This window comes from Camelina sativa, chromosome 5, assembly GCF_000633955.1.
Source record: "Camelina sativa cultivar DH55 chromosome 5, Cs, whole genome shotgun sequence".
Classification (NCBI taxonomy): Eukaryota; Viridiplantae; Streptophyta; class Magnoliopsida; order Brassicales; family Brassicaceae; genus Camelina; species Camelina sativa.
The window spans coordinates 8358517-8374240 of NC_025689.1; the positions used below are offsets into that span (position 1 = coordinate 8358517).

The window sequence follows — 15724 nt, forward strand, 5'->3', positions numbered from 1 at the left end:
GGAGGGATGAGCAGAGATAAGGGGAGAGAGGTATTGGAGGTTTCCGGTGGTGACGACGACAGAGACGTTGATTCCGCCAAGGCAGAGTTGGTGAGTTAAGTCTAGTAGTGGAAGTAAGTGGCCTTGTGCTGGGTAAGGAAACACCACGATGTGCGGTCTCGGAGTCTCTGGTACAACCATTGCTCTCTGTTCTGTAATGAGTCTCTCTTTGCTATCTTCTTTAGCTTTGTAAACTACTGACTGTAGTCTGTAGCCACAATATATAATGTGTAGGTGCAGCCTATGATCTTATTAGTCAAATTAAGTCGACGGTTCTAAATTTCCACAATATTTAAATTTTGGGACCAGTTACGTTATTTACCATGTAAACCAAATTTTGCTAACAAATTCGGCCATTTTTGTCTAGTTGTCTAATTCTTGAAATATCCTATTTAAGCACATACCGAGGCCCATCACCATTATAGAAAAAGAAAAAGACAGTTAAATTATATTGTGTGAATTTAGAACTGTCTCCACTTAGTTTACGTTAACGTTTCAGCTGTTTGGTCTTAAGAACAGCATAGCGGAGTGACTGCTTCAATTGATTATTTGTTCATATTGGCCAAATTATTTTCTAGAGGTTAGTTAATGACATGTTCGTTGTTTTCTCGCAGGGGCATATTTGACTTCAGTGAAAAGATCTCTAGCCACATTGTTCTAATTAAAGGTCGTGAGATCAAATTCCGTGTACAGTACGTAGACCAAAAGCTTAGGTCTCCTTAAGAAGCGAAGTAGTCCATAAAGTCATCATTTACCTTACGGGACAAGCAGGAATGCTTATATGAATCAGAAACGGTGCCAAAATTAAGATGGATGATAAACCTTACAAGTCTAGGATCAAATTCAATAAAAAAATATAAACAATGAGCAAAACAGCACATGTAAGAAGTGACACACTAGAGTGAAAAGAGGATCGTGTCTGAATCATCTTACTTTTTCCCCAAACATTGATCTTCTCTACATTGTCTTATGTTTTATGTGTGCCACAATATACTTTATAACCATGCTGTAGCAATTTAGTGATATATTTGAGTCACGTTAACATTTAAGTATTAACCAAGGATCCCATCAATAATTCTATTAGTAATATCACGTTAATTTGTATCTAGTCCCAAGTATTAGAAAATAATACTCCAAACATTCTCATTCGTTAAGGCCCTCTATATTCTAATCCCAATGCATTAGAGGTTTTTTTTTTTTGCTTGTTCTGTTTAATTAATCCTAACAATATTAGAATAATGTAAGCTTTATAAAATATTAATTATGTCACTTGACATTTTTTTAATATAGAATCCCAAACAAATAAACTTGAGAGAATGTTGTTAGGAATTCTATTTTCTTTGACCTACTCTCATTTCTATTAGAGGATGGTTCTCGAAAACTAATTCTCTTACTTAGGAAATTGATATGTCATATGTTACACTCAAATAAACAAGCTTGTTCTAAAGTTCATTAAACACGTGTGAGATTAGTGGTCCCTGATTCATATGCTTTTCATATACGTTTCACTTATTCGCAATGGGATTAATTTAACAATAAAAAGATATTTTTCTCCATCTTTTGTCAACTACTAATGTACGGCTTAAGATGCATAATCAAAGATTCATCAGATATCTAACATTTTTCTCCATATTCTGCAATAAAGTGTGAGAAAGTTTGATACCAAAAAAAAAAAAAAAAGTGTGAGAAAGTTATACGCATATGTATTAAGTGTACGAAAGATGCGTAAAAAACTATATTAAAATCGAGTCATGTAAGCAATTATTATAAATAAACTACTTTAAAGTATCATAGTATAAAATATAAATTACAAGGTGCATTCAAACATGGAACTTGGACGCATGACTGTTTTATAGGCAAAAATTAAGGCAGCCGCCTAGAATATCGTGATGGCCATCGTTGTGGTGTCCACTACCATCCACCACCATCTATGCGACCGACTCGCTGTTCAAGTTGTTCAACAATCAAACTTGATCTTCCGCCTGTATAATGACCGTTTGGCCGATTTATGTAAGCCAATCCAAATCGGAGGCTTGTCTCACATGGTCTAATCATGCAAGAGTTATAAAAAGTTACAAATCAAGTCGTGAACATACATGGATGCAATTAATTTGAACAAATACATTCGAAGAATGGTTTTTTTTTTGTTAGATTAAAGGGCCTAAAGAAGCTCTTTTCGTATTATTCATTGTTAATAATGGTACTAACCCAAAAATTTTGTTAAGTTTTTTTCTTCGTCTTTAAGTGGTTTAATTTCTCATCGAATGAATAAATTATAAAGACATTTTTTTAGGATAAGCATCGATCATTCATAACACGAACAAACGTGAAAACAAACTTTAGGGTTAGAAAGAGTGTCTAAGCAAATTTAAGAAATCTTCGAAATCAATATCTTCGAAATCAATATCTGAGAAATATATATATATATATATATAGAGTGTTAAAATTAAAATGAAAACACATTTTTAACGATTTCCTGAATTCTACGCACGGCTTAGCATGTACTTTGCATTTCAGTTTTTTTTTTTAGTAAACTAGACTAAGCGTATACTACGCAACATACGGATTTTTATACTATTTATAATTTATACACCATTTTTAATCTATTTATAAATTATTCACCATTATTTGATGCATTGTAAATTTGATAATTAATATCGGGAAGCTAAATAATTACGACATGCAACATAATATATTGTATTTGATATATGCATACTAAATTATAAACTTGTAAAGTTTGGTAGAATGGTTGAAGAGAAGAAAATATTGGATTTGCATAATTGTAATTATAAAAAGAAGTACGCATGCTCACTAGATTGTGTATACGATTTATGAGGCTAACTATCTAACTAAAATTATAACCCTATACCCGTATACAGAAAATTTGAACCTAAAATTGAAATATTCCTAAAATTAACAAGTAAATAAAAATTTCAAAACTTCTCTCTCAACATTCCTCAAATCAAGGTATGAGTGTTTGATAGATGCTGCAAATGAATAAGACACCATAGTTATAAATTTGAAAAAATCAAGTCGATCACATTAGTAGTAAAATAGAATTTAAAACATGATAATAAACAAAGATAAGGATAACAAAAACAAAAATGGGAAATTGCATGTGAAGGGAAATTAGGGCATTGAAGAGAAGGCATGTTGGTGTATTTACTAATGCGAGCATTTAGTGAGACTGCAAAAAATGAGCGCAATTTTAGCTTACAAACTTACAACCTCTTTTCTATAACCCATTTCTCTTGCTCCCTCTCTATGTACCTTTCATTTAATGCATCGTTCGCAACATATAATATAATGATAGGCTATAGAAGTATCTATATCAAGTATTATTAGAGTAAGTTCAATAAAGAAGTCTTTTCTTGGTCGTTTAGGCGTTTAGCTATAGCCATATACATAATATTCTCTCTGTTTCATAATAAGATGTTTTAAAGATTTTTTTTCTTCGTAATATAAAATGTTTTCAAGTTTCTATTCAATTTTTAAATTGACTTCTATTCAAGTTTCTATACTTTAAATCGATCACGGTGAAATGTGTATCATAAAAATAATTAAAGTTGGAATTTCATTGATGTTATTTATAATATTTAATTGTGTATATATATATATATGTCAATTTTCACATGTTCTCACGTCTTGAAATGTCACAATATACAGCACATCCGCAATATATCATGGAACTAATTAGATGTCAAAACACTATATGAAGAATTTAGTACTCAGTTAAGGTGATATCAGCTTTCAAGCTAACAATGAGTATATTAATGCATTGGAGTGATCGTACATTTTATTGACATTTTTGGTTAGGGACAAACTGGTTGTAGCATAAGAAGCAAAAGATTGAATCCGGAAGGAAGATGAAAACAAAAATACAAAACTTTTAAAACTCCTCTTATATAATTTTTTTTTAAAAAATCAAACACTTATCACTTCAGTACTATTCGGTATGGATCACTCATCCATTACTCCCCCACCACCTCCAAATAATTGCTCCTATATAACATGTACGACATATATATGACGCAAAATACATATTATATGACGCTAAAAGTATACTATTTAAACGTTAAAAGATAAACGAGACGGCACGTACATCTGTGTAATTAACCATCCATTTTGTACATATGTGCAGGTCTTATTATTTTGAAGTGTAAGGAAAACGTAGAATTAATTTGGAAAACATTATTTCTATGCATGCTTATGAGAGGGAAAAATAAATCATATGTACAAAAAGTACAACATTCTGTTTATATAGTCGAGGTCTATAATATAGTTACAACATTCACCAATTTTTTTTTTTTAATTGGTTTCATATACATATATAGCTTCATATCCTATTCAATATCTAATGTCAAAACCTAATCTCTACTATACTGAAATCAGTAAAGTGATAAGCTAATCTCTACTCTAGAGTAAAGTACTTCTATATATTTCACTCCTTTTCATATTTTTAAATTTTTAATTATTCTGTAATCGTTTACCATTATCTTTTTACCACTAAAAACTCTTACCATTTTATATCACCAGTCGAATCCAAATATTTCTCAAATAAATATAATATGTAAGGCGCAGTTACAATGTACAAGTTGTTTTAACAATTTAAAGATCTTAAAATAATTAATGTTGACTTAACAATGAAAGATATTCCTAACTGAAAGTTTAAAATATTATTAGGAATATATTAAAATTAATATTCTGGTTTGAAACAGTCGTAGTTTAATACTATAAGAATATATATACATATATATATGAATTTTCAGATTATTCTAAATGTTTACAAATAGTTAGAACGTTCTAACTAAACATGAATTCGAACACGAAAATACGTAAGATATGGAATGTATTGCATATGCTATGAAGTGTGAATTAACTTAACATGTTGCGTTAATTAAGATATGGAATATCATGGGTACAAAGAAAATACGTAAAATTATTTTCCAAAATAAAAATTTGGATGTACTTTTGTTGAGCTTTTAAGGTTTTCATTCGCTAGTAGTGGTCCCAATATGTAAAATACATGTCAAATTGATTGCTGTTTGAACATACCACTGAAATCTAGGGTTCCTCCATGACGCCAATAATATGTTCTAAAAATAAAAGAAAAAAATAATTGTTTTTTTTGTGTGCAAAGGAAAATAAGTTGTATAACTAAGCAAAGAATTCGGAGGGTGTGCGGCCTCTATTAATCTATTATAGATGAAAAGATGAGTAAAGAAAGCTAATCCAATAGCTTTTGAAAATGATATTCATATTTCATAAGTTATTATAAAATATTATAAACCAGATAAAACATGGACAAAGCTTTTTTAAATATCCTTTGTTCTTTTTATCAACAGATAAAACATTTTTCCAAAAAACCAAAAAAAAATACCAACAACTAGTTATAAGTTTATAACCAACACGTATACGCAGGATATCGTTAACTACTAATCTTGTATTGGTATGTAGATTGCCATGGATGTGGATCATTTTTTTCTGTATAAGATCGTTAGTTTACTTTTCTTTTAAAAGACATCGAATTGTTTATTCTTTGCTTTCATAAAACGAATTATCTATTGTTTTATGATAATATAGACGGAAATATAAATATTTAAACTATTGCATTGATCTCCATTTCATATTTCCTCGAAGTCAACATAAATCCTATTCTTTAATTTAAGAATTAAAGCATTTGATATAACTAATATATCATAAATCCTATTCTTTTTTAATTTAAGAATAAAAAAATATAATCAGTATAATGATATTATTTCGCTTCAATGTTGATATAACTAATATATCATAAAAATAAAACCAATAAATCAATTTTGTTTTGCTTTGAAATCTTTAATGAAGTTGGACTATCTCTCGGAACGAGAATTAGTTATGTTACTTAAAAGATGTATTTAATAAACACGGAGAAATGAATGTTTTATATAAATAGAGATGTTGCATATTGATAGTTTTGATTTATCATTTATACACAAAAATAATACAATTTATAAACATAGTACAATTCATTGTCCATACAATTATTAAAAAAATAAAACTCGCATTTTGTTTATCTTACAGACGAAAAGAATCATCATCGTTCCAAAGAAACTAAAGATTATTGATATATTTCCTCCGTTTCATAAAGAATGTCATTCTGGAGATTTTTATTTGTTTTACAAAGAGTGACATTTTACAATTCCAATGTATTATTTTATATTTCCAATGCATCTTTTACATTAGATTTCATACTTTTACCCTTAATCTATAACTAAATTAACCTATTAAATAAAGGCATATATGTATATTTTAATGTTTTCTTAATTTGTGTGAAATGTATCAAAATGACACTTTTTGTGAAACAGAATGAGTATTATAAATTGAATCTTTAATCAACAAAAGACACTCAAGTCAATTAAAAAAAACCTTAATTTCCTTTCAATAATTACTATACATTATTTCCCGTTTATACTTGTTTTCGGAGTACTATTAATTACATCACAAAACCCTTAAAATTTTGTTTGGTTAATCAAAACTCTGTCACATATAATTATATTTAAAAGAAAATACAGAAAATATAAATAACCCATTTTTCTCTAACTAATATAAATATCTACTACGTACGAAAAAAAATATGAGAAAAGAAGTAAAATTACAATCTTTATGTCTGGATCTAATTAATGTTTTTTTGAGATGTCAGAGGAAAAAGAAAAAACAAGAAAAAGAAAAATCCTGGTTCAGATCGAAACATGTATCACTTTCAAAGAATCTGTTGTTTCAATTTCTGAAGAAATTTTGAGTTCGTACGTTTGAACTGCAGAAGAAGTTTGGATTTTAATGCAAGAACTGTAAGGAAGAGAGGCATGGGGTTGCATTAATGATCACTTTGAGTGTCTTCCGATCTCTTACTGTTTTCTACTAGGAATGTGAATAATAATTAAAGGGTATTATATTAATATACGACGGAAACTTTGTAAAAAAAAAAAAGTACAACTTTGTGAAAGATTTAATGTATATATATGGTATGTGATACTTCACACCCAAAAGATTCAAAGATTTTTGCTTGTGAATTGACAAATTTAGAGATGATAACGAGCTTTGTTTCAAGAATTTGTGTTGCCTCTCTAGTAATGCAAAAGTGAGGATTTCTTTTGCTCGCTGTAGTAACGTAAAGAGCCTCTTTCCATGATTTTCTTACTCGCATTTTAAACTTAGTTTTTATGTTTGTAATCGCTTATGTTCCGTAGTATATATATTACTAGTTATGTACTTATATTACAAGAAATACGTTTATTAAATTTAAATCAATAAAAAATAGAAGAAATTTTGTTTTTTGTTGGTCAAAAGAGAAGAGTTTCTTTAAACATTAAAAACAAATGAAAATTTTTGTGTTCAGAAAGGGAAAGTGTAGTCAGATCAATTTACAAATTAAATAATGAGTATTGCGAGAATATGTGGTGAAAGTGAATACTGTATTTATATAAGTCTTGACATAATCCTATTATAGTATTATTTTAAGTATTGGTAAATTGTAATGTTTGCGTATTAAAAATTGAAGGAAAACAAAATACGTCAACATAAACGCTCATCTTACAACTAATCAAATTGATTGTCGAAGACATTTAGGATTTCCAAAATTGTCTTCTATTTGTTGTTGAAGTGTTGGTCAATCCATCAGTGATTTAACGTTAGCAGTAGACTAGTCGCCGAATAGCACAATTTAACGTACTTAAAACACAAACGTAATTTAAAATTGTTTTTTTTTTTTATATTGTTGAATGTTTAAGCCTTCTGAATATTCACGGCTGTTAATTATATACATTTCGCATGAGATGCTATTCCCCTAAAACAATTCTATCTTAATTACAAATTTTGACCCAAGCTTAAAGACCTGTTTTTTTTTAACTATTTAATGAAATGAAAACATATTTATATGCATGCATAGATATATATATATATATATATATATAGTGAGAGAATGAGAAGTGGTGTATAGAAATATGGGTGAGTCTTTACCAAAAAAAAAAAAAATAGAAATATGGGTGAGAGTCTTTAAATTAAATTTATGTAAAAGAGATGAATATATGTAGAGAGGTTAATTGGGTAGGTGAAGAGAGACTATAAGAGGGAGAGAAAGAGGTCGTAAACCTTTTGCCCTATTCACATTTTTATTATCTTCCCATTAGCCATTCTGTTCCCTGTCTCTTCCTCCTCTCTTTTGACACATCACATCATCATCACATCATCATTCAACATCAATCATCATCATATGCATACACATACATCGGTGTTCTTCCGATCGAGAGTTAATTAGTTATGGCTTCCTCGAATAGACACTGGCCAAGCATGTTCAAGTCCAAACCACATCCTCCTCATCAATGGCAACACGACATCAACTCTCCTCTTTTGCCTTCTGCTTCCCACCGATCTTCTCCCTTCTCTTCAGGTCCTTCAACTTTTATTTTTTATTTTTTTACCAATTGAAAACTAAATTTTGTTTTATAGAATTCTTATTGATGAGATGTGATTTGTTTACGGTTTTGTCAAAAATAAAAAAAAGGGTGTGAGGTGGAGAGGAGTCCAGAACCAAAACCGAGATGGAATCCAAAGCCAGAGCAGATTCGGATACTTGAAGCAATCTTTAACTCAGGGATGGTGAATCCGCCGAGAGAGGAGATCAGGAGGATTAGGGCTCAGCTTCAAGAATACGGCCAAGTCGGTGATGCTAACGTCTTCTACTGGTTCCAAAACCGCAAGTCCCGTAGTAAACACAAACTCCGCCTCCTCCACCACTCTAAACACTCTCTCCCTCAATCGCAACCCCAGCCACAACCACAACCACAACAGCAATCTCTTTCCTCAGCAAACTCGGCTTCCTCTTCCTCTTCCTCTTCTTCTTCCTCCTCCAAATCCACCAAACCCCGCAAAAACAAGAACAAGAACAACACTAACCTCTCTCTTGGTAGTAGTCAAATGATGGGGACGATGTTCCCACCAGAAGCGGCCTTTCTCTTTCCGGTTTCCACCGTCGGAGGGTTTGAAGGTATCACCGTCTCATCCCAATTAGGGTTTCTCTCCGGTGATATGATCGAGCAACAAAAACCGGCTCCAACTATGGGGCCATGTACCGGACTCCTGCTGAGTGAGATCATGAACGGTAGTGTGAGTTATGGAACTCATCATCAACAACACTTGAGTGAGAAAGAAGATGAAGAAATGAGGATGAAGATGTTGCAGCAGCCACAGCCTCAGATTTGTTACGCTACTACTAGTCAACAAATAACCTGTTACAACAACAACAATAACATCATGCTTCATGTTCCTCCCACTACTTCTACTACTACTACTATTACTACTTCGCACTCTCTCGCTACTGTCCCATCAACTTCGGATCAGCTTCAAGTTCAAGGTATGATGATATCTAAAGTCATCTATCTTTTTTTAGTCATTACTTATATATGTTTATTTTTTACTCAACAGTATAGATATTAATTGTGTGTCAACAATGGAAGGGACACATTGATCAGGATCAATCTTTTAAAGGACCTTAATTCGTGTTTATAATAATATGTAGATGATTATTAAGTTGTATATATACCATCTCTCTCTCTCTCTCTCTTTCTTGAAAATAGACTGTTTGAGGTTTACATGGTTGTTTTGTAGAGATAGTTTTAATATGTACTAGTTATTATACTAACATGAAATAATGGGATAACCACGGCTAAATCGAATGCAGCGGGCGCGAGAATAAGGGTGTTCATAAATGAAATGGAGCTTGAAGTGACCCCAGGACCGTTCAATGTGAGAGATGCATTCGGGGAAGAAGTTGTGCTCATTAATTCTGCGGGTCAGCCCATTGTCACCGATGAATATGGCGTCGCTCTTCAACCTCTTCAACACGGAGCGTCATACTATCTGGTTTGTTTCCTCTCTATATTCCTTAATTAGTTATAGTACTAATTAATATCTGTATTCACTTCACTATAGCTAGATACTACTATATACGTTAATAAGCTTTAGTAGAACGAATACTTAATTAATGGCTATACAATATTGGTTTATAGAGTAGTTTATTTCTTCATTGGGATCAAAAATGGATAAATGCATGCGAGAGACATGTTGTTTGGCTCTGGTCAACATTGTTGACTCAATCTAATTTAATTACACACACACACCTTGCGCTTTAGAGCATTCATTGGTTTTTATTTTTCTTTTTTTGGCCTTCGTGTTTTTTGACTTTTGTAGTATAAATTCTAATACTACCACATTTCGGAGGATGTGCCTGCATGTGTGTGTATATAATTATTTATGTGATTAATTTCGAGGTCTCTTTTCTGCTTTTGCAGATCTAGTCGTGTGGGAGATTTGAGTTTGAAGAAGAAATTAAGACCTGTCTCTTTCTTTCACCATCTCTCGTACGTAGGCTTAAATGTTAGATTTTATATAAGATATGGGTTTCAGTTACCTATTGTGATGGTGTGATGTATGAGTTTCGGACAACATTCACAAAACTCTCTCGTTAGATTGTTGACCAATATTATATGCTCTGTGTTTCATTCTTATTTCATAATTCTATATAATGTTTGTGTTTCCTCATCTGAATATTTTTGTATATTTGCAACTGTTTAACAATGCGCTAATATGGGGATGAGTAATATAGAAGCTTCACATCACCCAGTGTGAAAGTAAACTAGGTCATGCGTTATGTTTAATGTTTAGACTGTGATGTAAGGTTTTACTTGCGGGAAGTAGGGAACTTTGACTTCAGTTCACGTGAGGTGATATTTCACTTTAATCCCGGGGATTAAAAACGTTACACTAATTAATATGTAATATAGTATTTTACACAGTAACTTGTATAAGTGTTTCAAATATGATATGAAATATCAAATATGTATTACCTTATTTTGTTTTATTTTAATACGTAGGAAACGTTTTGAGATTAAAGATGATTTCATTTAAAAATAAAAATAAAAAATGTGTGGAGTGATGTTACTACAAAACAATCGTTTCAGTTACTTCAGATAGAATTAGTACATGCATGATGCTTTGAAAATGCATATGTAATCAAATTCTAAAAAGAAACATTAAATATTAATTAGTTGAATTTTTATTTTGTTAAAGACGTATTCACAGCCACGCTATCTTTTCTTCCACTTGTAGTTCAGGGTTTCTATCACTTAGGTGGTTACGCTCAAGTAATTAGCGCTATGAGATATGATTATCCAAGTAGTTTTTTGAAGGTTATAAGCGTTTTATCAATATAACTAATATGATCATCCAAATAAATAAATATAGGTTATATGCGTTTCTCAATAGAACTAACCTTAACCAAAAAAATAAAATTAAGAAGTTTAATCACTATAACTGTATACAGCTGTCCACGCCTAAGATATAAATGTGAATATATTACATCATAAGAAAACAATTCTTTTCTTTTTTTTTTGTTACAAAGGAATAAGTAACGTATCAGAGTTAGGAAACAGTTTTTGACAGTCAATTGATATGATCCTTTGCTTTAAAGTTTTAACAATAAGAATAGAATTCATGATATTACTGCTACGTTATGGAGTATATATAAGGGTATATTTATAGGGGATCATGTGGGGGTGATCTTAGATGAGAAATAATGTAAAAATATTGTAAGATCAGGGCTTAAGATCTTTTGTTAAGAAGGAAGTTATAGGGAGAACAGGTATAAGATCTTAAGATTTAATAATATAATATTCTTATAGAATTTTTAAAATATTGAATAAATACAAAGATTAATGTTTAATATATAATTTAAGTATGCTTAAAACTATTTAATATAATGTTTATTAATTTTCTTATTAAACATATTACAATTATTAAAATTTATAAAATAACATTTTAATTGAAAATTATTACAACTTTTATTAAAAAAAAAAAAAACATTATCAACTTGTAGGGGTGATAGACCATTCCGGAAGGTTGCATCCTTTTTTGGCTTAAAATATGAAACTTCTTCACTGAGACGATTCACAATACGCAAGAACAACGGCTTGTTCATTCGAAACCGTCGCCGGAAATGGTGAGCATTGTAAGTGGGATTATCAGAAAAATAATCGTTCCACAGACGTTCATGCCCTTCTTCTCGTTTTCTATCAATATATTCACGTGGTTTCCTTTCCACCGGAATTTCCTCTTCAACAGATTGAAATTGGTTACTAAATTGCTCTTGAAAGTATTGGTTTAAACTATCATTATGGGGATCATAATGATAGTGAAATTTGTTGGAAGAGGATGCCATAGCAATGAAGGAAAGAAAGAAATATTTGTTTTAGGTGAGAAGTGAAAGTGTTTTTAGGAAAAGAAATATTTGTTTTGGGTGAGAAAGAAATTTGTGTTTGATGAATGAAAGAAATATTTGACTTTGGTGATAGAAGGAAATGTTTGTTTGGTGGGGAGAAAAAAATGTCTCATATATATAGAGTGATCAATTGCAAATTCCAAACTAAACACACGGGTTCATAATTCGCAAAATAAAACAACAACAGCCAACTTCACGGACCAATAATTCGCAGAAAAAGACAACAACAGCCAACATCACGAGTTCATAATTCGCAAAAAAAAACAGCAACAACCAACATCACGGGTTCATAATTCACAAACAGCCAAACATCTTTCCAAGACAATAATTTACTTGACCTCTTTCACTATGTCCGTCAGCTGGATCACTCGGTCCGTCAGGTGGTTCACTTTGTCCTTCAGCTGGATTACAAGAACCTTGAGCTGTATCATTTGGTCGTTGAGTTGGATTACTTGCTCCTTGAGTTGGATAACTTCGTCATTGGGTTGAGCATCACGGTTCGACAGACTACGTAACGGACCAGCTTCACGGTTCGACAGACTTGGTAACGGACCAGCTTCACGGTTCGACAGACTTGGTAACGGACCAGCATCACGGTTCGACAGACTAGGTTCATAGTAGGCAGTCTCAGCCTCATCTTCTGTATCGGAACTATAGTTTAAGGGGCTGTTTATGCCCTCGTCATAGTCAGAGAACATGTCTAAGTGCAACCTGAAACCAAAACAAACCAAACATTCGAAATTCATTAAAGTTTCCCAAAATACAAGAACATATCTAACCCGATTCATTAAAAACATCATATAAAGCTAAAATTTCTGAAAACATTAATTAAAAACATTCATCAAAGTTTCTGAAAATACATAAACATCAAATAAATATAACCCGATTCATGAAAAACATCTTATAAAACTAAAATTAAACAAGCATAAACCCTAAAGCTAAAACAGTTCAGCCATTAGCTTTTTCTTTAGAGCTTTTTCATCTTCATCTAGCGTTTCTTTCTTGGCAATGAGAGTGTCTAGAATGGACATCTTTTGAAGTTCCTTCATGCCCTCTAAATCCTTTTTTTTAATTTCCCACATTTGACTAAAATCTGTCGATGGTGCAGCCTTCTCTTTGCCTTTGTTCCTCGCCTTTTTCATTGCCTTTATTCCAGCAGGCCTGCTCTCCTGCTCACCCACAACAGACCCTGACGATGGTGCAGCCTCCTCATCCGCTTTTCTTTTGGAAGAGGTGGTTGTCTTTGGAGTTGGGTTCATAGGCTCATTATTAATCCATTTCTGTTCATAGCGAAGCACATTCCAAGCATACTCTAAACTAAACTTCTTCTTGTACAGCTTCGTGTATAGTTGGTGAGCATTGTGCAGAATATCCACATCATTCATGCCACTAGCTTTCTCACTTTTTGCCTCTGCGTATGCTCCACAAAACTTACTGACCTCCCTGCTTATTTTTTGCCAGCGTTGTCTACAATGATCACGGAGCCTTGGTTCACCACCACCAAGGACATGATCGCTTGTTGCATAGTAATCACCAATGCGCTTCCAGAAGGATCCAGACGGTTGATCATTCCCAACAATCCCATCCTTCGATGTGTTTAACCAGGCGCTTATTAATACTAAGTCATCCTTTGCGGACCATATCCTTCTCTCCCTACGTTGTTCTGCTGTCTCTTCAGTTTGAGTATGAGGTTGACTCGGCTGTGGACTGGTTTGCGAGCAAAAAGAAGGGATTTGAGGAGATCCAAGGTTTACATTTGGAGAAAAGCTGTCGTAGGGGAAGTTTAGAAGACTAAAGTAGGATTGAGACTGACTATTAGGATTATTATTTGATTCCATAGGAAATTTTTTTTAAAACGGAGGTAGTGAATGAAAACGGAATAAGGCGAGGAAGAGAAGTAGCAATGTCTTACGAAAGAAGCTGATTTACGAAAGAAGATGAGGAAGAGAAGTAGCTATGTCTTAAGAAAAAAGATGATTTACGAAACAAGATGAGGAAGAGCAGTAGCTATGTCTTAAGAAAAAATATGATATCCGAAACAAGATGAGGAACAGAAGTAGCTATGTCTTAAGAAAAAAGATGATTTCCGAGAAAAGATGATTTAGAGATTGGTAAGAAGGAAGTAAATAAGATTGGTTAATATAGAGAAATTAAGAAGATCATTAAATAAAAAGTTTTGTGTTGTTGGAGAATTTTAATTATACCTACTACAGTCACATCAGCAGTAAATAAAAGACTTTAAGTGTTTTAGATAAGTAATGACTTTGTACTATCAAACATCACAAAGAAACAACCAACATAGAACATCACAACCAACATAGACATTTAGTGTTTTAGAGAAGTAATGACTTTGTACTATCAAACATCACAATGAAACAACCAACATACACTCTCGCAATCACCATCACAATAAATTTTCAACCAAGACAATGAAAATAACAATACTTTTAAACCAACCAACATACACTCTCGCAATCACCATCACAATAAATTTTCAACCAAGACAATGAAAATAACAATACTTTTCAATTAACTTTAGAGAGTGGTACTAACCTTTTACTTTAGATGAATGTTGTTTGCGGGTTTCCAATTTAAATCGCCCTGCTAAACCTCACCTACATGCCTCATAAACAAACAAAAATCGATTAATGATTAGTAACAATACAACAAACACTATAATCAAAGGCAATAAGATCAATAAAACAAACGCTATAATCAAACGCCCTAAACCCTAAATCAAGTTTTCCCCAAATCCGAAACCCTTAACTCAGTTTTCCCCCAAATTCGAAACCTTAAACAAAACCTAATCGAAACCCTAAATCAATTTTCCCCCAAATTCGAAACCCTAAATCTAATCGAAACCCTAAATCAATTTTCCCCCAAATTCGAAACCCTAAATCGAATCGAAACCCTAAATCAATTTTAATTTGGGGGAAAAATCAATTATCCCCCATACCGAAACCCTAAATCAATTTTAATCGAAACCCTAAATCAATTTTCCCCAAAATTCGAAACCCTCTATCGAATCGAAACCCTAAATCCAACTTTCCCCAAATTCAAAACCCTAAAACCAAATGAAACAGAGAAGACGACGAGACAGAGGAGATTACCTAGCCGACGACACAGAGGAGACGGTGATGACGACGAGATCTTCAGCTTCGCGACGCAGAGGAGATGTCTACACTTCGCGAGACAGAGGAGACGACGATAATCGGTGGCTCCGGAGTAGACGACGACACGAGGAGACGAGGAGACGACTAGGAGACGGTCGCCCCGGTGTTTCAATCGCCGGACAGAGGAGAAGACGATGCCGGAAAAAATTCTCTCGTGGTTTCCAGGAAATCGCGTATCGGGAAAGAGAGAAGAAGAAAATGA

The 15724-nt window shown here is 32.5% G+C and overlaps 2 protein-coding genes across 2 annotated transcripts in view; one reads left to right on the top strand and one right to left on the bottom strand.

The window, feature by feature from the left end:
• The window catches only part of LOC104786163 (UDP-glycosyltransferase 89A2-like), a 1608-nt gene extending 1377 nt beyond the window's left edge, over positions 1–231 (bottom strand). Inside the window, exon 1 of the mRNA XM_010511509.2 lies at positions 1–231. This exon is cut by the window's left edge and continues 1377 nt beyond it. Coding sequence (XP_010509811.1) covers positions 1–180 — 180 coding nt within the window. The 5' untranslated portion in view covers positions 181–231.
• Positions 8112–10613, top strand: LOC104786165 (WUSCHEL-related homeobox 9-like). The gene is made up of 4 exons (XM_010511510.2): positions 8112–8464; positions 8579–9427; positions 9755–9936; positions 10365–10613. Exons 1-4 carry the CDS (start codon positions 8335–8337, stop codon positions 10368–10370), a joined length of 1167 nt encoding a protein of 388 aa, XP_010509812.1. The 5' UTR covers positions 8112–8334; the 3' UTR covers positions 10371–10613.